The following is a 26,853-nucleotide window of genomic DNA, read 5'->3' on the forward strand; positions in this document are numbered from 1 at the left end:
ACCCTTATTAAAAACAAAGTCATTTCAGTGAAAGTAGAAGGCTCAGAAAAAGTAACATTTCAAAACAAAAAGCCATATAAAATATAAAAACACAGAGGGAAGCAGAGGGGGGAGGAAAAAAGTCTAACAGTGAACACTAAGCACAATTGTTCTTTCAGAAAATATAAGTGAAGTCTTCCAACCACCGGTGGGGAGCAGGGGGGTGGAGGAGATGATGGATGAGAAGTATTATGTACTGTATGTGTCATCTCCCCCGAGGTATATAAAGAAAGCCTGAACCGCAGGCTTTTCTAAAAGTTTTGTTTTAAAGAGCTCCTGACTCACACCATGAACTGAAACAAAACATAACTACCACAATATCCAAAACCAAAGCTTAATTTAGATACTTCTTTCAGCATATATTTTTGAATATTTGTTTAATCCCACAAATTATGACAAATTAATATCATACCATATTCTGGACTAATATTTTCAATTTGAAAGAAAATTCTAAAGTTTCAGTTATCTTAAATATAGGGCATCAAAAGTATTCCTCTATAGGCACTTCTAAAAGCAAGCCTTTTATATGAATAGGTTACATTATACAGTTTTACGATTTCTATTGACAAGAATAAGATTTTCCATATTATGGATTTCAACTCTTTGGAGTATAAAATAGTCAGAAATTGCATCTAAAAACCTTACTGGAATCAAGTTAATGTACCGTAAGGGCAGAGAGTCTCTTAAAGTCAGTTTTAAATACACTATTCCTTTCATACAGAGGCTTTAATCACCACCAGATGCACGTGGTAAAGCATATACTGAAGAAACTTTAAGCAGATATTCCAAAAATGACTCATTCCAACAAGTATTAAATCTTCAGGATAAGAGTCAAGTCTTAGCAGCAGGAAAAAAAGCCCCAAATGATTCCCCTGAGGTTTCACCACAACGTGCTGGAGTCCAAGATGGAAGGGACAGTCCAGCCAGCGTCCTGCCCAGCTTATCTCCCCTTACCTTCCGAACCAGGACACTGACTCCTGCTTTAACTCTGCCACGGTAAAGAAAGCACAGAGCTGCTATTCATGAGCTGCAATGACTCCTGAAGGCCCTTCTAATAGAACTGAAGCCCCGGATTGCAAGGCATCATACACACATCCCTTCCTGCTCTTCGCCAGAATTAAGCAAAAAAAAAGAAAAGGAAAGGAAAGAAAAAACAAACAACTATCTCATATGATTAGCATCTAGCAAATACAAAAACAATTGCAAGCAGACTACTGTAGTATCAAATACAAAGCAACTGTGTGCAATAATGGCAAATATAGAGGAAACCTGGTGAAACACAATACTAACAGAAGGCAAACGAAGCCACTTATTCTTCACATGCCATAATGCCAGAAAAGCAGCAGATTTAAAACTGATTAAACAAGAAGGGCACAGAATTATATGTCTTGAGCCTTAGAAGAAGTTCTAGTCACAGAAGACCTTTAGGGAGAGAAGTCAAGGGGACAATGATTATATCTTATCTGACCAAATAAGATTTCTATTTTAATTTCACTACACCTTTGAGAAAGGAGACCCAAAAAGCCAGAAACAATTTTTTTTAGATACAGCAAAAAGTCATTATTTACCAGCAGCAACTAGTTAGTGTCTTTGTTTCTCAGCCAAGCCTGCCCCACCTCCAGCCATACTGCAGGACTTCTGGTTAACAGCAAGGCTGCACAATTATTTCTGAGCTCCAACTACCATTAGGAAGCAAGAGCAGTGTACTCAAACTCAACTTTCCACAGCTCAGTGGTATGAATTGCCACTAACATCACCCCTCAAGTTTCTTTGCTATTTCTAAAAGCCAAAGATACTTGGATGTTTTCAGTAAAGAAAAAACAATAATATAAAAACCTCATTTGGCTTGAAAGAAACGCTGAGTACTTTTTCGCAATAAAATAAGAAACAATATAATCATCAGATTTTATAACATCAGAATACCTATTGATAAAAAGTTATCACTAGAAACAAAGTCTTCAGTGCTAGGTCATGCAAAACCCCAAATTTTAAATATTCTTTTCCCCAGGTTTGCTAACACGTATTTCTAATCTTAGGAATAGTTAATCTTCTGGAAAGGAACTTAAATTTTATTAGACCTCAAATGAATTGTTTGATGTGTTGATGATAAAACACCACTGCCCAGGAGAAGGAAACACAGTGCAGAGAATGCAGTACCTAAGTGAGTTACCAGATTTGCTAGGAATAACCTTAATTGGTATTTTCCTGTTTCTGGTATTAAAGTAACTAAACCTATGCCAAAGCTTTTAGTCTGAGCAAAATTTTAAATCAGCTTTGTTCAACAATTTCCCAGCTTTCTAGAAAACTGCCTTGATTTCTTCAGATAAACACAGATATTCCAGTCCCTAAAGAGCTACACAGCAGATAACTGACAGAGGAAGGGAAGGGGTATATAATTTCAGAAAGATAGAGGAGCCTTATACTTGCAAGCATCTATCTTCCTAAAGGAGCGTAACCAAAAATCTTCTCCATGTTAGCTCTAATCTTCCTCAAGTGTCTAAGAATGAGAATCAGATACTGAAGGAGCCCTTCCAACGCATTCTGTTTCATTATGAATGCGACTCAAAATAATTCAGGTGAAGTCCAAGATGTCCTAAGAAAGGCCACAGATCCTACGCAGAATTCATTAGATTTTAACATTTCATTGAAAGTTGAATGCCTTTAATATGCCAAGATAGAATTACTCATGTTTTTAGAAGATGACAGAATGTGATCAATACATTTCAGAATATTTTAATTGGAGGGGAGGGAAAAAAAAACCCACACTTTTCATGATAACTTTGAAGAAAATAAGCTGTGACAATCAAAATTTTTAAGGAACCATTAGTGATTTTATCCAGAATACTTCTTGACATAGGAAAAATGTAAATTGCATTTAGGTTTTATGGAACGCTTGTGGCAGCGGAACTTTAGGGAGAGAGGCCATAGTGGGAGGTGAATAGTAATAGAATTTGGCAAATTAAATATTAAATAGAAAGTGGTTTTCCTGAGTCAGTAAACCTTTCTCGTATAGCATAATGCCACTCCCCAAACCCAAATCATAATTCATCCTCTCTGCACCTCACGTTTGGCTCAACAGAAAGAGAAAGAAGAGCCACATGAAAACCCCTTTACAGACTTTTGATTATGGGTGAAAACATAAAACAAGTAGTTCATAGGCAGCAGAATTAATGAAGCCTGATTTCCCGGCTTTGTGCTTCACAAATGTAGCCTCTGGTGCCTACCAAAAGGTGAACTCAAATTGATGTCAATGAGTCCAAAAGTTACTGTGGAATGGAGGTAACAGGGAACACAGGAACATTAATCTTGCTTCCTTTGAAAACCTAAGCTAAAATATGAAAAAGGTAAATTATTAAAAGGTCTTGTGAGCAATAAAACTAAGATGAAGCAATTTTAATAATATACAACAAAATATATCCTCGCATGTTATACTGCGCATGTATCTAAGGAATACAAAAGTCTGTTACAGAATTCTGATTTCTTCTTTCAAACCATTTATCAAGAATATTTATTAATATTACTCTTTAAAATACTAAGCTTGAAGTCCTAAGAAGGCACTGTTGTCTTTGTATTTCATAGAGAAGTGGTAGTTTGCCTGAAAGGATAACAGCACAGGAGACGGAAGCAATAAAACCAAACTCTACCTGGCCCTTTCCCGTGCTGCATCTTCCCGGGCTTTCTCTTTCTCTTGCCTCTGCTGCTCAATCCGTGCTTCCTGCTCTTTCCTTTTCATCAGCAGCTCCTCAACTCGGGCTTGCCGTTCTGCTTCCAGGGCTCTCTTACGCTCCTAGTCAAAGAAAAATAATTTCTAACTTTTCCTTTAGAAAAGAAAGAATTAAAAAAGGAAGCTGTATTTTAAAACATTTCCTTATAGAATTTTATCTTATTTTCATGATGGTGTAAGAACCACACTTCTATTAGATAAAGAAATAATAAGAAAATAAAAGTGTATTCACAAGTCTGAACATAGATTAAAAGTACAGTTGCATGAACTAAGCTACACATTAATTGGGCATACATTTTGCTCATCCTGAAAAAGTCTATCCACTAAAAAAACCTGTATTAATCAATTAATGAGAATATTTAAAAACATTTTAAACATTCTAAAGGATAAAGGTGATGTGGAAACAAAATATGCTCTCACAGAATATCAATATTTTAATCATGATTCTAAAATTGTCTGAATGTTGGTCTTGTAAAACAGGAGTTTTGACTGTATGTTTTTGTTCTATCACTGAATACACAATTTCTTTCTCATTACTCAATTTTCACTTGAATCTGACTGTAATTAAGAAACTATACATTGTATTGTAAACCTCTCTGATAGATTAGCTATAACCATATTGGCAACAAATGTAAAAGTAAACCATGTTTGAAATTTTATACTTAGATAAGACATTTATGAGTAGACATATAAAGTTCATGAGTTTTACTATATGAAAACGTGATTATTTGGTCTAGTTGAGCAGTTTGGGGAGCACTGAATTTTTAACATGTTCTTGAATCCTTATCTTACTGAAAAACTAGTCTGCTTTGTACGACATTAAATAAATATCTTTTTAAAATATATTCCCTGGCACAACCTCCAGGTCTGTAAGTACATGTCACTACACTAACAAATTATTTTCCTTTCAGAAGACAGTGCAAGATTTCATTAGCACAAACCAAAACTTGCTGGAATAATGAACATTTTTCAATGGTTAGATGAGGTGCACTGTATTTTTAAATATTGACTTTACAAAAATTTGCATATATTAAAAGCAGAAAAGATTAAGATTATACTTTATTTTAGTCAAGAAATGAAGAGTTACAAAAATAATATTGAACATTTTTTCCATACATAGCATTTTATGTTAGTGACTACGATGTTAACCACACTGTCTTCAATGCTACATGCAATACCGCTCGATTGTGGGTAATCAGAACTGTGGCCTTCACAGTAATTGTATTCTTTTTTACATAAAGTTTCAATAACAGCATTGCATAAATACATTAATTTCCTTCTTAATAAAATAAAAAAGATACAGCATGCTTCACTACAATTGTACAATTAAATAGACAAGAATGCAAACAGCTCTATGAAATACACCCAGCGCATTGTAAAAATGAGCACTGGTTGTACTGGACATTCCTTGCAAAGACCTTTAGGATGGCATCTGAAAACAGATCAGTGTGGCTTGCACATTTTGAATTAGTTACCAGTGCTATTAAATGGAAAAGCATGTCAAATCTGGAAAAAATTGTGATCCCGTAATTAAAAGTTAAAATAAGCTCGATGGAAGGAAAGGTATAAAGATGAATGTGCAGAATCTGGCATCAGGAGAAAGCAAGCAGATTCTACTGGATGGGTCTAAGATATACTAGAACAGGAAAGGGGAGGAGGTGGCGGAGTTGCTCTTTATGTGAGAGAGCAACTGGAATGTATTGAGCTGTGCCTAGGGGGGATGAAGAGCGAGTCGAGAGCTTATGGGTAAGGATCAAAGGGCAGGCTAGCATGGGTGACACTGTTGTGGGTGTTTACTACAGGCCACCTGATCAGGAAGAGGAAGTCGATGAGGCCTTCTACAGACAGCTGGAAGTAGCCTCACGATCACAGGCCCTGGTTCTCATGGGGGACTTCAACCACCCTGATATCTGCTGGAAAGACAACACAGCTAGGCACAAACAGTCCCAGAGGTTCCTGCAGAGCATTGGTGACAACTTCTTGACACAGGTGGTGGAGGAGCCAACAAGGAGAGGTGTGCTGCTGGACCTCGTACTAACAAACAAAGAAGGACTGGTGGAAGATGTGAAGGTCGGGGGCTGCCTTGGCTGCAGTGACTATGAGATGGTGGAGTTCAGGATCCTGCGAGGAGGCAGCAGGGCACCAAGTAAGATCGCAACCCTGGACTTCAGGAGAGCAAACTTTGGCCTCTTCAGGGACCTACTTGGAGTAATCCCATGGGCGAGGGCCCTAGAAGGAAGGAGTGTTCAAGAGAGCTGGTTAATATTCAAACATCACTTCCTCCAGGCTCAAGAGCGGTGCATCCCTATGAGTAGGAAGTCAAGCAAAGGAGGCAGGAGACCTGCATGGATGAGCAAGGAGCTCCTGGCAAAACTCAACCAGAAGAAGGAAGTATACAGAAAGTGGAAAGGGGGACAGGCCACTTGGGAGGAATATAGGAACGTTGTCAGAGTATGCAGGGATGCGACGAGGAAGGCTAAGGCCCGTTTGGAATTAAATCTGGCTAGAGATGTCAAGGACAGCAAGAAGGGCTTCTTCAAATACATCAGCAGCAAGAGGAAGACTAGGGAAAATGTGGGCCCTTTGCTGAACGGGGTGGGTGCCCTGGTGACGAAGGATGCAGAGAAGGCAGAGTTACTGAATGCCTTCTTTGCTTCAGTCTTTACTGCTCAGGCCAGCCCTCAGGAACCCCAGATCCTGGAGGCAAGAGAGAAAGTCTGGAGAGAGGAAGACTTTCCCTTGGTGGAGGAGGAGTGGGTTAGAGATCATTTAAGCAAACTTGACACCCACAAATCCATGGGCCCTGATGGGATGCACCCACGAGTGCTGAGGGAGCTGGCGGACATTATTGCTAAGCCACTCTCCATCATCTTTGAAAGGTCATGGAGGACAGGAGAGGTGCCTGAGGACTGGAAGAAAGCCAGTGTCACCCCAGTCTTCAAAAAGGGCAAGAAGGAGGACCCAGGGAACTACAGGCCAGTCAGCCTCACCTCCATCCCTGGAAAGGTGATGGAGCAGCTCATCCTGGAAGCCATCTCCAAGCATGTGGAGGAAAAGAAGGTGATCAGGAGTAGTCAGCATGGCTTCACCAAGGGGAAATCATGCCTAACCAATCTGATAGCCTTCTATGATGGAATGACTGGCTGGGTAGATGAGGGGAGAGCAGTGGATGTTGTCTACCTAGACTTCAGCAAGGCTTTTGACACTGTCTCCCATAGCATCCTCATAGACAAGCTCAGGAAGTGTGGGTTAGATGAGTGGACAGTGAGGTGGATTGAGAACTGGCTGAATGGCAGAGCTCAGAGAGTTGTGATCAGTGGCACAGAGTCTAGTTGGAGGCCTGTAGCTAGCGGTGTCCCCCAGGGGTCAGTACTGGGTCCAGTCTTGTTCAACTTCTTCATCAATGACCTGGATGAAGGGACAGAGTGCACCCTCAGCAAGTTTGCTGACGATACAAAACTGGGAGGAGTGGCTGATACGCCAGAGGGCTGTGTTGCCATTCAGAGAGACCTGGACAGGCTGGAGAGGTGGGCAGAGAGGAACCTCATGAAATTCAACAAAGGGAAGTGCAGGGTCCTGCACCTGGGGAGGAATAACCCCATGCAGCAGTACAGGTTGGGGGTTGACCTGCTGGAAAGCAGCTCTGCGGAGAAGGACCTGGGAGTGCTGGTGGACACCAAGTTAAGCATGAGGCAGCAATGTGCCCTTGTGGCCAAGAAGGCCAATGGTATCCTGGGGTGCATCAGGAAGTGTGTTGCCAGCAGGTCGAGGGAGGTGATTCTCCCCCTCTACTCAGCCCTGGTGAGGCCCCATCTGGAGTACTGCGTCCAGTTCTGGGCTCCCCAGTACAAGAGGGATGTGGCACTACTGGAGCAAGTCCAGCGAAGGGCTACAAAGATGATTAGGGGACTGGAGCATCTCTCTTATGAGGAAAGGCTGAGAGAGCTGGGCCTGTTTAGCCTGGAGAAGAGAAGGCCGAGAGGAGATCTTATCAACGTGTACAAGTATCTGAAGGGAGGGTGTCGAGAGGATGGGACCAGACTCTTTTCAGTGGTGCCGAGTGACAGGACGCGAGGCAACGGGCACAAACTGAAACACAGACACTTCCATCTGAACATGAGGAAAAACTTTTTCACTGTGAGGGTGACAGAGCACTGGAACAGGTTGCCCAGAGAGGTGGTGGAGTCTCCTTCTCTGGAGATATTCAAAACGCGCCTGGATGCAATCCTGTGCAATGTGCTCTAGGTGACCCTGCTTGAGCAGGGGGGTTGGACTAGATGATCTCCAGAGGTCCCTTCCAACCTCAGCGATTCTGTGATTCTGTGATTTACAAAGACATTGTCCAGGTACGTAACAGAAGCATGCCAATTTTCAGAGATACTGAAATGATACAACATCTTTAGATTCCTTGTGATGCTAAAAGATGCAGTTCCATACATAGTGAAGTCCAGCATTGCTACAGTAAAGTTAGTGTAAGCTAATTATGTTTAGAAGTGTTGTGTTTTTCCAATGTTTGGGGGGGGGGTAAGGGTTGCATAAAGTTAAATTCTGTATAAACTTATAAGCCAGAACACTGTTGTTATTCATCTGAACTGGAATGAAGGGTTTGCTCATATTTGTATTAACTGGTAAAAAGCTGTTACAGTGGGAGTGGGTCCAGCTCCACCACAGTGTAGCACAAGACCTCTCCAAGAGGAATATGCATTGCTTCATAGAGAAGGACAGCAGGGGCAGCTACTGTGCATGAAAAACACATAGCAGGAAGCCATCAACTTGATCCTTGGTCTGGCAGGAAGAATATAGGCAGAAATGTGTTGTGGTAAATGGGATTTAACACTGAAAGCTTGCATGCAGGCAGGGTTAGAGCTCGTTCAACTACAGAAGCTCCTAGTGCCTAGGTAATCTGGGAAAGGACTAGAAAAGTGGCAGCGACAAGAAAGAATTAAAAACACCCAAAATCCCAGAAAGGGGCTCCAGGAAGGCTGCATTCTGGAATAAGCGAGGATGGGTAATTACAACAGGTAACCAGGATCACTGAGGTCAGTTTGTTCCATATACAGTATGGAAGGGTACGTTTCACTGAGAACATGCCACAAAAATCAATCTTTGCAAATCCAGAAACTTTTAATGATGGATTTTCTCAATAAAAGTTTTACCTAGCACTTTTGGAGTACCTTGCATCTCAACAACGGCTTCTGAGCAGCTGAAGTCAGAAAGGTGCTGCACTTTTCAACAGGGAGGAAGAATCAGCTGCTAACAATTAGTACTAAGGTCGGAAGGAGGCTGGATTAGATTTTCACAGGTAGACTATAGTTGTGGTGACCTGAGGCATGTATACAGAGAGAGGAGGAGTTTACATAAGAAGAAAACTTATGCTTTGGATTCTAATGTACAGAACAATGCCAAAAAGTGGATGTGTGAGGTTCAGGAAACCTAGTATTGGAAGGATATAGTAAAAAAAAAAATAAAGGATTTCAGGAACACAAAAACATTTGCTTTGTGGTTTTCAATGGCCCCGTAAAAAGTGTGATAATTATGACAGTAGGTATGTGATAAAGCATAATTTTTCTGTTTCTTCTCAAAGTTAAGTGTTACTAAAACATAATGATTTTCTTATAACAGAATAACTTTTTTTTTTAAAAAAAAAAAAGCTTAAGACAGGCACGAATCATCTACCCAGCATGTATACAACCTGAGCTATCCAGACTTCAAGACTTACCTCTCTCTCTCTGGTTGCTGAAGCATTATAAATGAGGTATATGAGAGTAATTTCTTTTGAAGGTGCATAAAGGAGGTAAGACAAACGAACAAAGACTGCAGAGCCAAAATTAAAATATATATTAAATATATATAATTAAAACACATATCTCACTGTTCCCCTGCAACTAGAGATAAATTATACCTGTACAGCTTCATCACGTGCTTGCTTTTCCTCTTGCCTTCGTTGACGCTCTTCTTGTAATTCATTTAAGCGTTGTTCATATTCTTTTAGTTTATTCAACACATCATGACGTTTGTTCTGAGCTTCTAAGGTGTTTATAAATGCAATTTCATTTACCTGCAATTAATCAGAAAGTGTAAAAATCTGAGGAGTTAAAATAAGTTTTGGTGTTACTGGTGTTACTGCATTCCATTCCAAGCACTTCTGAAATTTTCGTGGACAAGAAGAGGCAGACAATGTATTATTTCCTTTTACATGTCACTATTTCTTCAGAATTCTTTTAATCTCAGTACGGTAGAATCTATTAGTCCAGATAAGTATTTACGTGCAAGAATAAGACTCACTTTATATACATTTACTTTATGTTTTCCAATATACTAAAAAAATTGTAAATACAAAATGATTAGGTATGGTAGTCATGTGATCAATCCCATTGAATATAAAGTAACTATTAACATTTAAATACTTAAGTTACTGTTCCTGGCTTTAATCATTTAAAAATAACTTCATTTAGACTAGGTTACAACTATTCTAATGTGTTTACAATACGGACACCAATCTTTATGCATATGAGCTGGATTCAAGGGAGTACTTGTATATGTGAACTGAACTTCGGTAAACATTTTATACCTCGTCACTCTTTATCATCCACTTGCAGAGAACAATAAAACTATAAAAAGCATATCAGTTAAAAGCAGTTTTCAAACATATTGATACAAATGTTCAAAATCCTGCATCTTTACATAAGGTTGTACAAGGTTCTTGATTCAGCTGCAGGTAAGGTCCTCAGTGGTTTCCTCTGAGCACTACGATGCAAAAGATGTGGGCTCTCCGTCTTTCCCGGCAACATACTTGTTTGCTGGCCTTAGCAAGTTATTTAATCTGTGCAACTCTGACCTGAGTCTCCCCCAGGACTACTACAATGTATAATACATTAAGACTAGTAACTGCATGAGTGAAATATTTTAATGAAACAGGATGACACATTTTGTCATTTATGTTGTCTTTCACCCTAAAGACCAAAGACTGATGTGCTCCAATTCTGTCCCCTCCCCCCAAATTAGCAAGTACAACTGGCAGTGGCATATTTCCACTAATAAAGGATGAAACGGTTCCCTTTTACATTGGTTCTCCTTCTGTGGGAAAATCCAGCGTACCGAATGGCTGCCTGTGCTCTGCCCTGTACATACAGCAGCACAGGTCACCAAAGAAATTTCTTTGACCTTACTATACAAGGCATAAGTTTTATTTTACTTTCACCACGAAAAATGAAATTTCAATTTCTAATTTCCACCAAACAGTAGGGAAGTTCTATCATTGATAACTATAATATTCCCTGATATTTGATAATTAATCTGATGAGGCATTCCACCAGAACTTTTTTGAAAACTACCAAGTTGAGCATAGGGCTTTATCCCCCCCCCCCCTTTTTTTTTTTTAAACAGGAGAGTCTGTGAAATATAAAAAAGAGAAATTGAATGATACCAGAAAACAGGAAACTTTGGTAAATAACAGGAAAATCTTCCCAATCTTCCCAGCAACAAGACTTTATTAGTCTCTCTCCAACTCAGGAAATTTGAAATGCTAAGACCTGACTGGATAAAACCCTTAATAGAAAAATGTGTAAGTGGTCATAGGATCTAAAAGGTCTTTCTATCTAACTTTTAAAAATTATGAGTATCTATTGAATAAAAAAGTGAGAGCATGTATACTGTGAATGAGGAAAAACTAACAAGCTCAATTGTCCTAATATTTCATACTGGCATTTCACAAACATACATAATTTTGTTCACCCACTGAAGGACAGTACAATATGCAGGAATTAAAAAAAATATATATGAAAAGGCTAAGCGTACTTTAATGTGTATATTAAAAATATCAAAAAATATCCTTTTCTACTACTTAGATTCATTAAAGTAATAAATATTTTGTCCTCTCAGCAAGAATGCTGACCAGAATTCTTGCCCTCTTTAGGCTTTAAAATGCAAATGCTTCAGAAATTTGTATATAGCTGAAAAAGCAAACTCTTACTTAACTTTATGCTGATTTTAGAACAAAAGTTTTTGAGGAAAATCACAAAAATATACTAGCTATAAACCATGTCAAAAACCAACGATTGAAATAGAAATTCTTTTTTTGTACCCAAAGAGCATGCTCTATTTGTCTGATTTCGCAAAATAAATGTGTAGACAGAAGATCAATGGACAAACAACAGCTGATCACAGAAATGGTGTTAGGGTATTTTTGTCACTTTGTTTACTGACTGGAATGCATTTACAGAATGGATTTCACAGTTCAGTACACAGGTAAGCAGTGGGAATTTAGAAAACCAGTTGGGCAGCAGTCACCCTGGTCTTTCTGCTATACTACTCATGGGCTCGTGTTTCCGTAAAGCCTTTCTCACCCAATTAAACCTTTACTTCCAGAACAGAAGAACCTCAAGAGGCAGCAGATCTTACACATTTAAACATACGCAATACTTCAAACATCTGCTTAGCTGGGAATTACAGTAAGTGTGATTTAGTTAATATGATTATAGAAGTCACACTGGTGTAATGAAATAATAATGAAGGTAAGCATGTTAGACTGAATTAGGTAATCTAGAAACCATTTTAATCTAAGAAACAGAAACAGTGACTAAGTAAAAATGCCAGACCAATTTTGTTGTGCTTATGTTAAACAACAAGATGCAATCACAGCTGGGATACATGGTCATTATACAATGCAACCCTTCAGTTTTTAAGAAGATGTATGTATCTTTACATGGGATAAATAATTCTTTAAAATAAAATATTTCATTTATGTTTATCAAAAGAATATGAATAAAGCAAACCAAAAAGCATTCACCTAAATGCTCATCTTATGAAGCTAGGTATTAAAGTCAGAAAAGTACTAACAAAACACTTCTTAGAATAACTGTTGTATGCTAAGCATAGGTTTATATTTATTTCTAACTGTTTAGCAATATTAACGGTACGAACCACAGCATCAGAACAACACGAACAGAATATATGTTTAAGGACGCGGAATGCTGGATACAGAATGGACATTTAACGCAGGGAGAAGTGCAATGAGCTCTCCCCACCTTGCACTCCACATGCTGGAATACAGAGAATTTACAGCCAGATCTGCTGCCCCTTCCAGGGGCACTAGTTACCACTGAAGATGCTGCCACAAACTCTGGGTGGAACAGGAGCAGCAACAACACTATCAGCTCTTTATTCCAACCCATCTTTTCTCCCAGGCCAGCCCACCATGCTGTCTAACAACAGCTCATTAATTTTAAACTCATTTTAGAGGAAAAACTCTCTCTTTTAGAGGTTGGAGTTTATCTGCTTCACAGTCGACACTGTGTCTATATCCAACTTGCATCATCATTCTCAGCCTACTCATGAACACTCTTGAGGTACAGAACATACACAAACATGATTATTAATATTTTCCTTTAAAAGAAAATAACTTACCTTAGCTTCTTCCTCTTGTGCTTTTTTCACAATTGCTTGTAGCTGCACTTCACGTTTAAATTCTGCATGGAGTAATTTTTCCTCCATCATCCTGCGTCTTTGATCTAATAATTCTTCTTTCCATTTCCGTACATCTTTCTCCTATGTATTATTAGTGAATACATTAGTGATATAGTAACTGAAGTTAGGGCCTGCATTTCCCCAGGTTTTTTTTTTCTTTTTAAGATTTACAGTAATAAAACTCTACAATACCCTAAAAAATTCTGCACTGAGATAACTTTGACCCAAAATACATTGATTTGTTAACTGCTTCGATTTGGCGAGTTTCAGTGTTTATGTTGGATACACGTAATACATTTCTGCTTTTACAGCACCTTCCCTGAATCCAAGACAGTACAGTATGTCATCACCAATCTCACAGAAGTTCATGATTCAAAATAATGCTTTCTTTAATGATATCAACAGTATTTTAGATCTAATGTATTTAAAGTAAGACTGTACATAATGACAAAAGCTTTCTGTTTTAATACAACAAAGATGAAACAAACATCAGACACTGTTCACTGATGCTGTTCTCAAAAACTAACCAATATTTGCACAGAAAGCATATCTGCAATAGGATCTGTTTAAAAAAAAGCAGCGCTGTTTTATGTAGAATGTTGCTCAAGACTAAAAAAAAGCTGCAAACTGCCCATGAAACTGGATCCAGATCCATCTGACTGGATTTTTCCTCATCTTCTCACACACATGGATCATGGGTGAACACATCAGAACTTTTCTGGGTAACAGCTTAAAACCATTCATAGCTGATAAGGAGACACCATTAGTCTTGCCTTATAGGAATACTGAAAGTCTTTTTACATTTCAAACTACAGACATCTTCTTTCCATCACTAGCTGCTTGCTGCAAAATAATTTCTTCCTGTCACTATTCCTCCACTGCCTATTTTAAAACCTTTCACCAACTTTCCTGGATTCCTTTGCCTTTTTTTCCCCTTGCTCTTTCTGTCTCCAGCCACCTGAGCAACTCTCCACTCCCTCTTACATATCTTTTACAATATTGCCTTCAATCCGTTCTGATCCTCCAAACGTAAAATAGGCAAACAATCAGAGTAAGATCATCGGATAATTGAGGTTGGAAAGGACCTCAGGGTCCTAATCCAACCTCCTGCTCAAAGCAGGTTCAACTATGAGATCAGATGTGGTTGCTCAGTGCTTTATCCAGCTGGGTCTTGAAAACCTCCAAATATGAAGACCATACAACCTCTCTGGGCAACCTGTTCCAATGTTGGACTGTCCTCATCATGAAAAAGTTTCTTCATATACCTGGTTGGAACCTCTCATTTCAATTTATGCCTGTTGACTCTCTCATCCTACTGCCATATGCCACTGAAGAGCCTAGCTCTGTTTTCTTGATAACCACCGTGTAGTTATTGGAAGGCTGTTAAGTCCCCCAATCCATTAATCAATACAAATAGATTGAAAAAGGGAAGAATAATGTATATGCCTTTCATTAAGCTGATTACTTCGTACACTTTTTACCATTAGACTGTAAACTTTGACAGAGCATCCACATCTTCTGAAACTTTTCTACAGCCCACATCACAACAGGGGAATTAACCTAGAATGAGGTCTTTTTATTTAGCCGCTAACATTATCACTATCATCATCCTACATTCCTACAAATCCAGGTCATTTCTCTGATGTATGAGTCATCTGTGAAAACTATGTGAACACAGATCCAGAGGCAAGCTTCATTTCACTGTTAGTTTTAACTCCTAACATTGCTACAGCATTTGGGGGTGGGGGAGCTCTTCTGAAAGGCAGCAGTCTGGATCCTTCTTATTACAGAATGCTTACCCTCTCCATTAATTTTTGAAGCTTCAGTGTTTTTTCTTCTCGTAACTTTTCTCTCAGCTGCTGCGCTTTCATTTGTTTCTCTTCATGTTTCTTTTTGGATTCCGCTATTGTTCTTTTAATACAAACAGAGCAGAACAAGCTAGTGAGACATTAACTGACAATGTTGCAAACACTTCTATGTCATTTTCAGTAAGGGAAAACAAATAGGCCACTGGACTGCAATTGTTTTCCTCAAATGTAAATATTGTTCTTTTAGTCTTAAAACCTTTATTTACTGAACAACGTAGCATGAACCTAGCACGTTATGAAAACAATATACTGATCGCTGTAACACCTTCCACCTACAGACTTAAAGAAAGTAGATTTATGAGCAGTTTCATGCAATGATGAGTTTGGTTGCTTCGTTGGTTTTCACTGGCTAATCAAGACAGGTAACAACTCTCAGACCTTTTGCGTGACGGTGAGGAGAGTTTCTCATGCATGTGTATTCCGTGGCCAGGTGGGCGTGCAGGCTCTTCTTCCACTCTGTCTCCCCAAGAATTATTCTGGCGCCATGACTCACGGGCTGTACAGAAAGAAAACAAAGACTCTGATCATTTAAACACACTGTTTTGGGAGAAATGCAGCTAATAAGGCCTACTTGCTTTTGAAGTTCTCTCAGTTGGATTCTCTGGAATCTAAGTAAGGTGCAAATTCAGATTGAAGCATCTCTAATCCCTTTGTTTTCAATGCTCAATGATTTTATTAGGCTTTTATCCAAACATTAAGATAAAACTGGATAACAAATTTTAAAATTCTGAGGGAGAAGACAGCTAAAGATGATCAATGATACACACAGATAGAGAGAACACACAAGCCCATCTTTCCTTAGGAAATAACATCATTCCAAGTGATGTTACTTTTGATATTTAGATGTTAGGATTTCCAAATTCATAAGTAGGCATGATAAAAAATGGCATTTTTCTAAATTTCGCCAGTGTTTTAAGCTAAATATGTTAATACATGAAAGTTTACCTTCATAATCTGCCAGGACATCATTCCAGTCCATAGATATACCGCAGAAAGATATGCTTCCATTGCCCATACTAGCCTGAAATTGAATATAATCCAGATAGTAAGAACATAAACCTTGATGTGCAAGTGAACACACATATTAAACAGTGCCAATTCAGTCACGTTCAGCAGTGTTTCCAAATTGAATCAGCCAAAGGCATACATGCTGCTCCTGCTGTTTCTGACAGCAGGAATGGAGACTACAGCTTCACTGAGTGCGGTTCCTGCGAGGCAGCAGTGAGAATAACAAGCTCCAGCTCTCCCGGTCTCTCACAGGAGTAGGCAGCAGCACAAGGGCTGCAACATCCAAGGAGCCAGTACCACTCAGCAGCACTGTGCTATTGTGGGCAGCTGCACGCTTTCTTCAAAGCCAGCCCGGAAGTTCAGAGGCCCTACTTAAGAAGCGTTACTCAAAATGAGTAAAGGTGGCAGAATTGAACCTGCGCCCAGTAAGTTAAACGTGTTCTTGAAAAGGACAAAACAGAACCATTCAAGGCAGCAAAATTTGCTCTTCACAGAGCTAATAAAATACATTCCTGATTCATTACAAATTTCCTCCTGCAATTACTATCATTGCTTTAAGTTATATAGACTCTTTCCAAATAAAATGCTTCTATTTCTTGCCAGTTAATCTAGATAATTAATTGCACTATAGTAATGAAAGAATAGAGGAAGTTTAGTATGATTAAATATACCTTAAACAGTATGTTACAGGTATTATATGATAGTATTTACTGTATTTGCATGTAAAACAGGTTGCATTAATGCCCAGAAGAACAAATAGGAACAAATTCTGTATTAATATTCTGTTGACATCCACAACAGCTTAGAGATGGGTACTTTAAAATAAATCCAGCACTCACAGAGAAGTCGCTATCGTTGTCAGTCTCAATATTAATGTCATTGTTTTCCTCTGCTTCAATCTCTCTAGTTAACTGCTCCTCTTCTGCAATAGCACTAGCAATGGCTTCTTCATTTGCCTTTTCCAGACGATCTGCTAACTCTTCTTTCTTAGCAAGGACTTCTGCCATAGACTGTGAAGAATACCAGAAGCAAAACAAAACAAAAAATCAGAACTGGACACAAAAATAGTTTTCATACAGTTAATATGAATTATACTACATTATGGTCAACTTCTAATCACTTATATTTCCTTACTGCTGAAGCATAACCGAAATACAAAAAAACACTAAAAATGTTAGCAATTAGGAACTAATTTAATGGCTAAATGAAATGCCTAACAAACTAATTATCCTTTACATTACACCAAAACATATTACATGAACATTGTCATTAAAAGCAACAAAGGTATTTCTTCTCCAGTTAGTACCTTTCAAATACTTTGCTAGTCCTGTGGACTAAGCAAAACATACTCTGAAACATTAATAGCAAGCCCTGCTGCATCTCCAGAAAAGGAATCATGCTCCAAAGTATTATTTAGCAAATGAAAATGGATCTGCAGAAGAACTGTATCTGGAAAACTTTATTGTAATATTAGTGAACCTCAGGCTACACTTGTCTTTCAATAGGGATGACAAGATAGCAGAGCAAGGACACCAGCCTGACTGCGCTTACCAACCGAAGCACAGACATATCCCTTGTTGTTAACGAACCTTCCCCTATTCAAATGTCCAGTATTAACTGGTTCATTTCCACTCCAGCTACAAAACTGAATGTGCTAAGATACATAAATTAGCGTTCAAAGCAATCTAATCTGGAGTAGTAAAACGCTTTCAAGAGACACAGGTCCCACCAAACTGTGAGCATCCTGAATTACTGTTAATGGAGAATCTGAAACAATATTAGTGGATGAGATGCTAAAAATCAACTCCTTCTAAAGGAAAGCAGATACTCAACTTGCAAATTACCTAGCAGTAGTCCATTTTGTTAAAGATGTTAAAGGGAAAGTGATTTACAGGAAAACTTCTGCAACTCAGAATTTTAATCTAGTTTCTGAAAACAACACTGAAAATACAACCTGGATTTTACGTAGCATTACTGCAATTCTCCACTCACAAGAATCCTGAAATACCTGAAATCTGCAGACTTCTACAGAACACGGACATTCTTTATAGGAAGCTGCATTAAAAACAGAATGCTGACTTGACATTTGTTGTTTCAGAATGGCAGTCTTCATAATTGCTAGTTGTATAGGAAGACTCAAGAGAGCAGTTCAGTTAGTCTTAAAAGGTAAGGAGATCTTCTACATTTGTTTCTAAGAGAATTTGGATATCCCATGTGTTTCCAGTTTGAATAATTAGTAAAACTGGAATAAGAATTTAATTTGAGCCTAACTTAAATGATTTAGTGAAAGGAAATGAAAAATTATGGCCATCATGTATGTAAAAAAAGTAATCAGAGCACAGATCCTTCTATTCCAAATAATGCATTGACATACTTCTAGTCTAATTCAGAAACTTTACTGAAATTAAATTCTGTAGTAAAAAGTATCTGAAAAATGCAACAAATTATTTCTTCTGTAGTAAGTACTCTACAGACTTTTCCATAATTTCTATAACAGGTTAATGATAAAAACCATGCAACACAGAAGGATAAAACTACAGCTTATATTTATTATTTACTGAGACATCTTGTAAGATTTCTTACCAATCTGGCAGCACTCACATTTGAAATATCTGAGGGATCCATTTCACTTTCAGTTTTAGCTTTTTCTGTTTGATGCTGGTCCATACTATCAGAGATCAGGGAGGAAGCTTCAATCTGTAGACTTTTTGAAGTACAGTCAATACTTGCGGGAACCGGAGGCATCTCAGAAAGCGTTTGTAAGGAACCTTCTTGCAACAGTGTGCCACTGCTCCCGTTGTCTTCTGATGTGTGTGCTGTGAACTAATAAGAGACATCTACAATATTAACCAAATGCAACATCCTGATTTTTAAAGTCACCAGAGTGAAAAGTATTTTAACAAAAAACATTGCAGCCTTACTGTGAGTGGTACAAATAACTCTACATATAGCTATTTTCAGTTGCTCGTAACTTTGCAAAAGCTGGATTTTTCCACTTTAAGCTTTCTATGCATGAGGTGTCCCTAATGCTCACTTTTTATAAACATGCAAAACCTGTTCAAAGCATTGTAAAGTATATGGCTCATCTTACGATTTTTACCACTGCCTATTTGTGCCAAGGTCTTAATACATTCCCACAAATTAAATTAAAATAGCCATTTTTAAAACTCTTTTTCAGTCTTGCTAGTGAATAAAAGTTCTTGAGAATATTGCCATTTCTAAGGAAAATGCTGCAAGATTTTTTTAATGCTAAAAAATGGTTCAAAATTATACTAACCTGAGTCCTCTCAGTAAGGGCACGTTCAGACTGACGTAAAGGATCTTCCTGTAGAAGCTCCGTGCTTTTGGATGCATTGCTGCCATTGAATGAACTGCTAAGCTTATTCTCTGATGGTGGGGAAACTGCATTTTCTTTGTCACTGTCACCTTTAGACTTTAGTGATTCTGCAATTACAGGAGTTTTTGTTGCCAAAGCTGTGGACCGAGATCGAACAGGCCTTCCACGCTGAACCGTTTCCCAACCCTCTGCATCCTTCCGATCTACATTAAAAAAAAACAAAAAATTCCAAGGAAGAGACACTCATAAATACAGTTTTCCAAAGGTATTATAAGCAACTATATTATTGTTGTATTACACAAGCTTATGACAGAAATGTTCTCTTTAAAATTATACCAAAATCAGTGAAACAGTCTTTAGCAAAGCCTTCAAGGAGTGCTGTTAGTTTTAAAAACACTGAATAACTCTATTCGTGGGACCACTTTTGATACTTCAAAAAGCAAAGTTACATGTACAGACAGCCACATCAAAAATGGTGCACATAGTTGAGCTTTTCATGCCTAGGCTGTTGTTCCAAGAGATGGTAAAGTACAACAAAGCAAGCAGACTCTTGTTCTTATACGTAGCAAGTCACATCAGAGGCCTTTTCTGAAAGTGCAAAACTCTGCAAGCACAGACATAACTGTATGTCTCAGTGTGGAAAGTATTGTCCAAAATGTGGTTTACTACTCTACCAAAATATACGTATTTATTTTTCCCATTTGTTTCATCCTGATAATACACTAACCTGTGTCAGCTTTCAGAAAATTCTTTTCGCTGGATTCCAGGAAATAGCAAAATGTTGCTACAGTGGGATGGCAAACTGAAGGACAAATCAGAAGAGTCAGGTTTTTCCAATTTACTTTGATGACTGAATAGCTGTTAATATGACTTGCTGATCAACACTTCTGATGTCTAATCTTGGTACATACCTAAAAAGCCTTCAAAGTTACATTTGTCTGCCTGAACTATCAAGTCGAAGGTGTGTTCAGGTTTCTAGCATATCAAGGAGAACCTCCTCTCCATATATAACATTTCTGTTGGCTCCTATTACCATCAGCACATAAGTTCCAATACATCTGAAATGACTATAACTGTTTCTTTCAAGACCAGATGGTGCACCTTGGAGGTGTGAAAGGTAAGCTCACATGTCTCCATTTGCAGAGCAAAGATTCAGATGAGTGACACCACAAAAAGAAGCCTAAGTTTAACTTCTTTAAATCAGTTTTAATTTCAATAATTACAATGCTTTTAGAATAATCTCTTTTATAAGGGAACAAATTAACAAAGCATCTTCAAATTTAACACTTGAAAAAAAAAAGTATGGCAAAATAAATCATGAAGACAAGTATTCTGTGAAGAATCGCAATTTTCAAAACACATAGCTCTATCTTTTATGAACACTGCGATCAATCATTTTATTCTAAAACATCTAAGAAAAACACTATCAAAAGTGTGTAAAATGAAATATTAGTTAGAGTTTGGAATTAATCCATTAATAAAGGGAGTGATCAATAAAACATCATTTAATAAAATGCTGAAATTATGGAAGAAAATAATTTAAAAAACATCTCAGCATAAGAATAGGTTTAAAATGGCAAAAACTCAGGAACTAACTATGCACAGTATTTTACAATACACTTTTGGCACAAGCTGTTTTTAGGAACACTAGTACAAAAGAAGGAGAAGGGCGTGGGAGATAATTTTGCCTGGAGGAAAAAGAAATCATAAAGATTAAACTAACTCTTCAGTTTACTGAGGGAAAAAAAAAAAAATTTAGAATAGTATAGAACTGATATGACAAAACACATTGTCTGGGTATTTCTAAAGCTCGAACTAACAGAGATGGTCCTGCAGCTCAGGCGCAAAAATCAGAACCAAAATATTAAAATTTAACAAATATGATGAGTTGAGTCGGTTGTCAAAAAAATAATTTGAAGCACTTGAAAAAGTTGAAAAACTGAATGATTGGTATATTTTAATGAATTGCACATTACCAGCTCAAAGATTGGCTTAAAATTTGTGTTTCTAGAGATCTGATTTTTAAAAGTAGTTGGTAAAATGGTTAAAAAAAGATACAAGTGTTATGCTCTGTAAAAATACTGCCTGCTTCCAGTATCAACACACACATTATGGGTGGGCTACAAGATGATGTGAACCATCTTTATAGACTGCCAATAACATATATACATACAGATCAAAACCCATAGGGAGATGAGAGGGAAAAAAAAAAATACTTTTCCTCCTTTTAGAACGTGTACTTATTTTATATTAATTTACAGTACATAAAAGTGATTTGTCTTAACATCTACTTTAATGATCAAAAATCCTTGAGTCTTTTATTTATTTATTTATTTTAATTTCCCTCCAGGGCACGTTTCTGTGGCAAGTCTAGAACAAGTACAAAAATTCTGGTACCAAATCTTTCACTAGAAGCGCTAAACCACAGAACACTGCAACGGCACAATCATGGGATTACCAATAAAAAAGGAAGATGATTTTAGCTAGAAAATAAAAGCTATATACCCAATAGCCTAATCTTTGTTTAGGAGGACTTGGATTGACTTTCAACATCAGCAGTAGCCAGGCAGGCTAGAAACTAGCTTTAACCATAACTAATCCGTAATAGCTTTTCCACACTTTGCCACCCTTGGCATCTATCATTCTGCAAACATTAAGTGCACATTTAATTACAGGTTTCTTTTAACCTCTCAGGAGACAACACAGCAGCCTAGAGCAATGGCTGGTGTAAATTGGAAATCACCAGTAAAGTCAACTGAACAGTATTGAAACATATCTTAGCTGTGCAGCTCATGCAATAGTTGTTTTTATACAGCTCAGAAACAGCTTCATGTTTATGATTAACAGTAAAATAAGACCTATATAATTGTCCACAAATTTTAACAATACTGATGACAGATGCAAAAAGCTACTTCAATTTGATATTTACTGTTGAAACTATTTTACTTTAAAATATACAGCTAATTTTTTAAAGTAAACAAAATTCCAAAGTGTTGTGTGAATGACTGTAACTGATCTCTTCAGATTACTGATGGTAACCACAGATAGCATACCTCTACACAAGGCCCTTCTGTGTTTATTCCCCCTACGTGCACTTGAACACACTGCAGTATGCACTGCTGATTAGACAGGGGAATGGCAGTCAAGAAGATATGGATTCTATTTTTTGCTTTACCACAGCCTTTCTATTTGACCCTTGAGAAGGACTTGCATTTGCTTAACTTACACTTCTCCATCTTTATACGGAAAAATACTATTTACCTACAGGACCAAGCAATCTAAACCTGTTATTACCCTTTCTGAGACAATCCTTTCTCCAGTAATACACCAGAGGTAGGGAACAGAGCCTTAATTCTGCAAGAATCACAAACAGATTTACTGGAGAAAACTCGAAGCATGCAGGCTGTGCGGAGCATGGCCCTGCATTCGGTGGGACAATTCAGATTTTAATTCATTCATCAGTTTTGTATTTAGTCATCTTCAGGCATTCTGTTTTTGACAAAAAAAAATTGCAAAACTAGCACATTTATTGACATCAGATCACATAGCTTCTAATCTGAAGTAAAATTAATACTCACTAGGGCATCACTCTTGCTACTGATCTGAAGTAAAATTAATACTCACTGGGGCATCACCCTTCCTTCACTTTTTTTTTTCCTGTAAGCCTGGAGCTCTTTTCATATAGCCCAGTAGCCATCTCTACATGCTAAGTATCACATGCTGGGTTTGATTACTTGCCCAGTTTTGTTAATGAATAATTCATTTGACTACCTTGATCATTCTCTAGTTTCATTTGAACTTCCCTGTCCCTGCTTGCTCTTGTATTACATGGAAGTGACAAGCCATCTGTTATCTTGAGGCCCTTATAGCCACCAGGGCCTCACTCTTTTAAAGTTACTCCATCCGGAAGAAGTGCCCAAGCAGCCTTGTTGGTAACATCAATAAAATAAATCTATCCAAGTACGTGCAGTCTCTTGGGAGCTCTACCTCATGAGATTTGTCCTTCCTCTTAAAAATCTACTTGCAAGTAATATACTGCCAGAGCTTACTTGACCTTCCCCATTCATTACAAATCTTCACCCTCTCTGTTTTTTAATCTAAAGTAATATTACTGTATTTGAGAGGCACTACGGAAAACTGGATTAGTTAAGAATCTGAAAGGAAATCTAGAAACATGAACTCAGGAGAAACACAGGTACAGGGGAGAAGACATGAAAATTAGAATAATAAAGGAAATATAGAGAAAATTTAGTGATGCAAGAAGCAGTAAATTTATAAGTCATAACAAGAAATGGTGAGTACAGAGGCATGACTTTTTAAACATGTAAATTGTCAGACTACCTTTAGTGATCACTTAAAAATACAAAAGAGAATAGAAAAAAAAGAACAAATGTAAAATTTTCAAATGAAATTTTGTCTGGGAATTTGACAACTCAGTCAGGAATAAACTACCCCATGGCGACATTCCTGCAATTTGTTCTCAGTACATAGAAGAGCGAAAGACAGAATTTTTTTTTTTTTTAATACATGAAAATATTGAGGGCAGCAGTGGGTTTAATGGGGAAAACAGGATGATACAACCTCATCTTAATCATGCATATGAAAAACACTCATTTAAAGAAACATCTGGAAAAATAAAACATTTTCTCTCTCCCTAAGGACATTCAAATTTGGAAATTCCATCAACCATAAAACAGCATCATACCACTTGTGCACTCCACAAAAACACTGTGAAGATTAATGACAGTGCTGTTTGAAATCAATAGAGAAGAAGTGTTTCAGGGCACTCTTGTCTCTGTAAGGCCCAGCTGGGCTTTAGAGCGGGCAGGAGAGCACTACGGGATGGCAGGAGGAATCCTCCCACAAGACCAGAAGGTAGCTCCCAGCTGTGAGTGCCGGTGAACGGGCAGAGCAACCGACACATGAGCCTCATACCTGCTTCAATAACGCACGTGAAGAGCCTCTGTAACCCGCTCTGTGCAAACTTCACAAACCCTCTCGTGCTCCACTCGGCAAGATCACCGTGATGCTACCCTGTCTAGTACCCTCCAGATAAAGGATAATATGTAAAGAGAGTCTGATTTGTTATAGACACAATATTACAATTCACCCATTAGAAAATCATTTAAGTTCTCCAGTACCAAATGTCAGAGAGAAGAGATTCTTCAGAATAAGCAAGCCCTCTAGAAAGAATGATTGCTATTTCTAAAACAGAAATGTTTCAGGTCTGAATCTTATAGCGCATTTGATTTAAAGAATTACTGAAAGCATATAGGCCAGTACTACAGGACCAAATGGTTTCGCTCTTTTTGGAGCTCATCAGCTGTAGGTAACGGCCTATAAAACACAGCACAGCACTGATTCTTCAGCCCTTTAAAATTTTAAAATCAACATAAGGGTAAGGTTTTTTGTTTTCCTTTTAGCCTCTTAGAAAGATGTCATCCATATGAAAGTGCATGCCAGTTTTATTCCCTACGTAATTCATGAAATTCTCTATACCCAAGAGAATCCCAAATAAAGATATTTCAGCACCATCTTGGAGTCTGTCACTCTAATAATACTAATACGAGAGGTAATCAACAGATTATCTTATAATAAATTTTTCTTATAAAAAGCTTCAATGGCTGACAAAAATTAAACACGAAATTACACTTTTAGTTAGCCAATTGCATGTTTAGTTCAGCCAAACTGCTTACTTTACTCAGACCAGCTCACTACAACCAAATCCTGCAAGATGGTCGCTCAGGCAAACAGCAGCAAGCAGGACCCATGCGACAACCTTCAGAATATGCTTTTGGTTGTTTTTTTCTAAGCATAAAAATTCATACGCTACTGAACTCAGTTAAATTAAACTGCAATACATTTAAAGATATTTTAGTTCCACAAAACATAAGTGCATGTTTCCAAACCACTGTCTATGATTTCTACTACCACTATATTGAATGTATAACTATGTTAAATTAATAGATTTTCTTCCAGTAATTTTTCTTTTTGAAAACCAAATTACCAATAAGGCTTTTTAATTTTATCAAAATATCCATTCCTACAAGCTGCCTGTTGTTTTCACAGAAAATCATTTTGGTCCACACATGAAAAAAGTAAATGGGAAAAATGCAACTCTGAAGAAAATCTCATGGGTCCAGTGCGTGCAAAGAAACAAAGCAAGTTTGCAAATCAAATGGTAAAGGCTTTTATATCCGCAACAAAACAAATTATTCTAGAACAAAACACTGCAACTTTAAGCATTGTCCAAGGACAGTCTTTGGAGAAAGGGAAAGAATCTACAGCTAAATCTGGTAATTCTTGTACTCAAAGAAGGAAAAAGCATCCATTATCACCTCAGCACAGTTCTAATGATCTGGTCTCCATGATCACATAAAACTAACTTGAGCTCTTCTGGAGAATTCTCAACACATATTATTCTTCTGAGGTCATTTGAATACTTTTTTCTTTTAAGCCTGAAAGTCACAGCACTTTGTTTTCAGCTGTGATCCTGACATCAACGGTGAAGCGCAGATTTTGTCTCAATTTTGTCTCAAACTTAACTATCAAAATAAAAATGTAAGGCTGCAAAAATCTTGTACCTTGATACTTGATTTAAATCTTAAGGTTATATTTTGTAAATTAGACTTAATTGAATTTTGAAAATAGGTCATCTCATTCTGAACTAACTTTACACCATACAGATGGTGGAAAACAACTTAAGCCACCTAAAGAGACTTGCCGTTTTTCCGTGATGACTTCTGTGTTGAAGTTGGCAGACAGGTTTGTGCCGTTGCCAGCTCAGGATGGGCAGCTTTAGCTCCATGGTTGGCTTTTACCTTATCAGCCCAACTTACACCAGCAGGAGCCAGGCGTGTTGCAGCAATCGTCACTGAAGGGTTCCTAAATGAAAGTCATAGCTGTTATTAGCTTCTAATCAAATAACAGAATGGTTCATTAGAAAACTTATCAGCACACACTTTCCTTAATCTTGGCTTTCCCTGTCTCAGATTGAGAGCTCGCTCCAAAAACTAGAACCTACTAGCAACCAATAGAAAGAGTTTATTCTAGTATTCTTCACACAGCCTATCTTGTTTTCATTTCTCTTTCAACAGTTTCCAAAGTTGAAAATTGTAATTCTTGAATATTAATATCTTGAATATTTGTATCAGCACTGTTGCATACTTCTGACTGTTTCTGTCTCCAGTCCCTGTACTTTTCCTAATTTTTCTACATCCTTTCTGGGAAGGGATGATGGTGACCAATGGTACAAGCCACACGCTCTGAATTTCTACAGCGTGCAACACCACCCTTGCTTCTGTCATCTATTCCTCACCTAATGATTCCTAACATTCTAACTGCCAAAAATTTCCCTAATACCAAGCAAGTCTAAACCTTTCATTTTCATCCTGTCTCCTCAAGCATGCACA

At 37.8% G+C, this 26,853-nt stretch overlaps 1 protein-coding gene across 4 annotated transcripts in view; it reads right to left on the minus strand.

Moving 5' to 3' along the window:
• Positions 1-26,853, minus strand: part of SCAPER (S-phase cyclin A associated protein in the ER) — a 197,943-nt gene that overhangs the window by 127,927 nt on the left and 43,163 nt on the right. For all 4 annotated transcript variants that reach the window (XM_067305181.1, XM_067305183.1, XM_067305185.1 and 1 more), the window contains exons 8-17: positions 26,166-26,326; positions 19,382-19,644; positions 18,706-18,927; positions 16,944-17,114; positions 16,042-16,117; positions 15,475-15,592; positions 15,028-15,139; positions 13,169-13,309; positions 9,666-9,821; positions 3,684-3,826 (exon numbers count right to left, since the gene is read on the minus strand). In XM_067305181.1, coding sequence (XP_067161282.1) covers positions 3,684-3,826; positions 9,666-9,821; positions 13,169-13,309; positions 15,028-15,139; positions 15,475-15,592; positions 16,042-16,117; positions 16,944-17,114; positions 18,706-18,927; positions 19,382-19,644; positions 26,166-26,326 — 1,563 coding nt within the window. The remainder of the gene's footprint in view (positions 1-3,683; positions 3,827-9,665; positions 9,822-13,168; positions 13,310-15,027; positions 15,140-15,474; positions 15,593-16,041; positions 16,118-16,943; positions 17,115-18,705; positions 18,928-19,381; positions 19,645-26,165; positions 26,327-26,853) is intronic.

The sequence above is a fragment of the Apteryx mantelli genome, chromosome 15 (genome assembly GCF_036417845.1).
Source record: "Apteryx mantelli isolate bAptMan1 chromosome 15, bAptMan1.hap1, whole genome shotgun sequence".
Taxonomy (NCBI): domain Eukaryota; kingdom Metazoa; phylum Chordata; class Aves; order Apterygiformes; family Apterygidae; genus Apteryx; species Apteryx mantelli.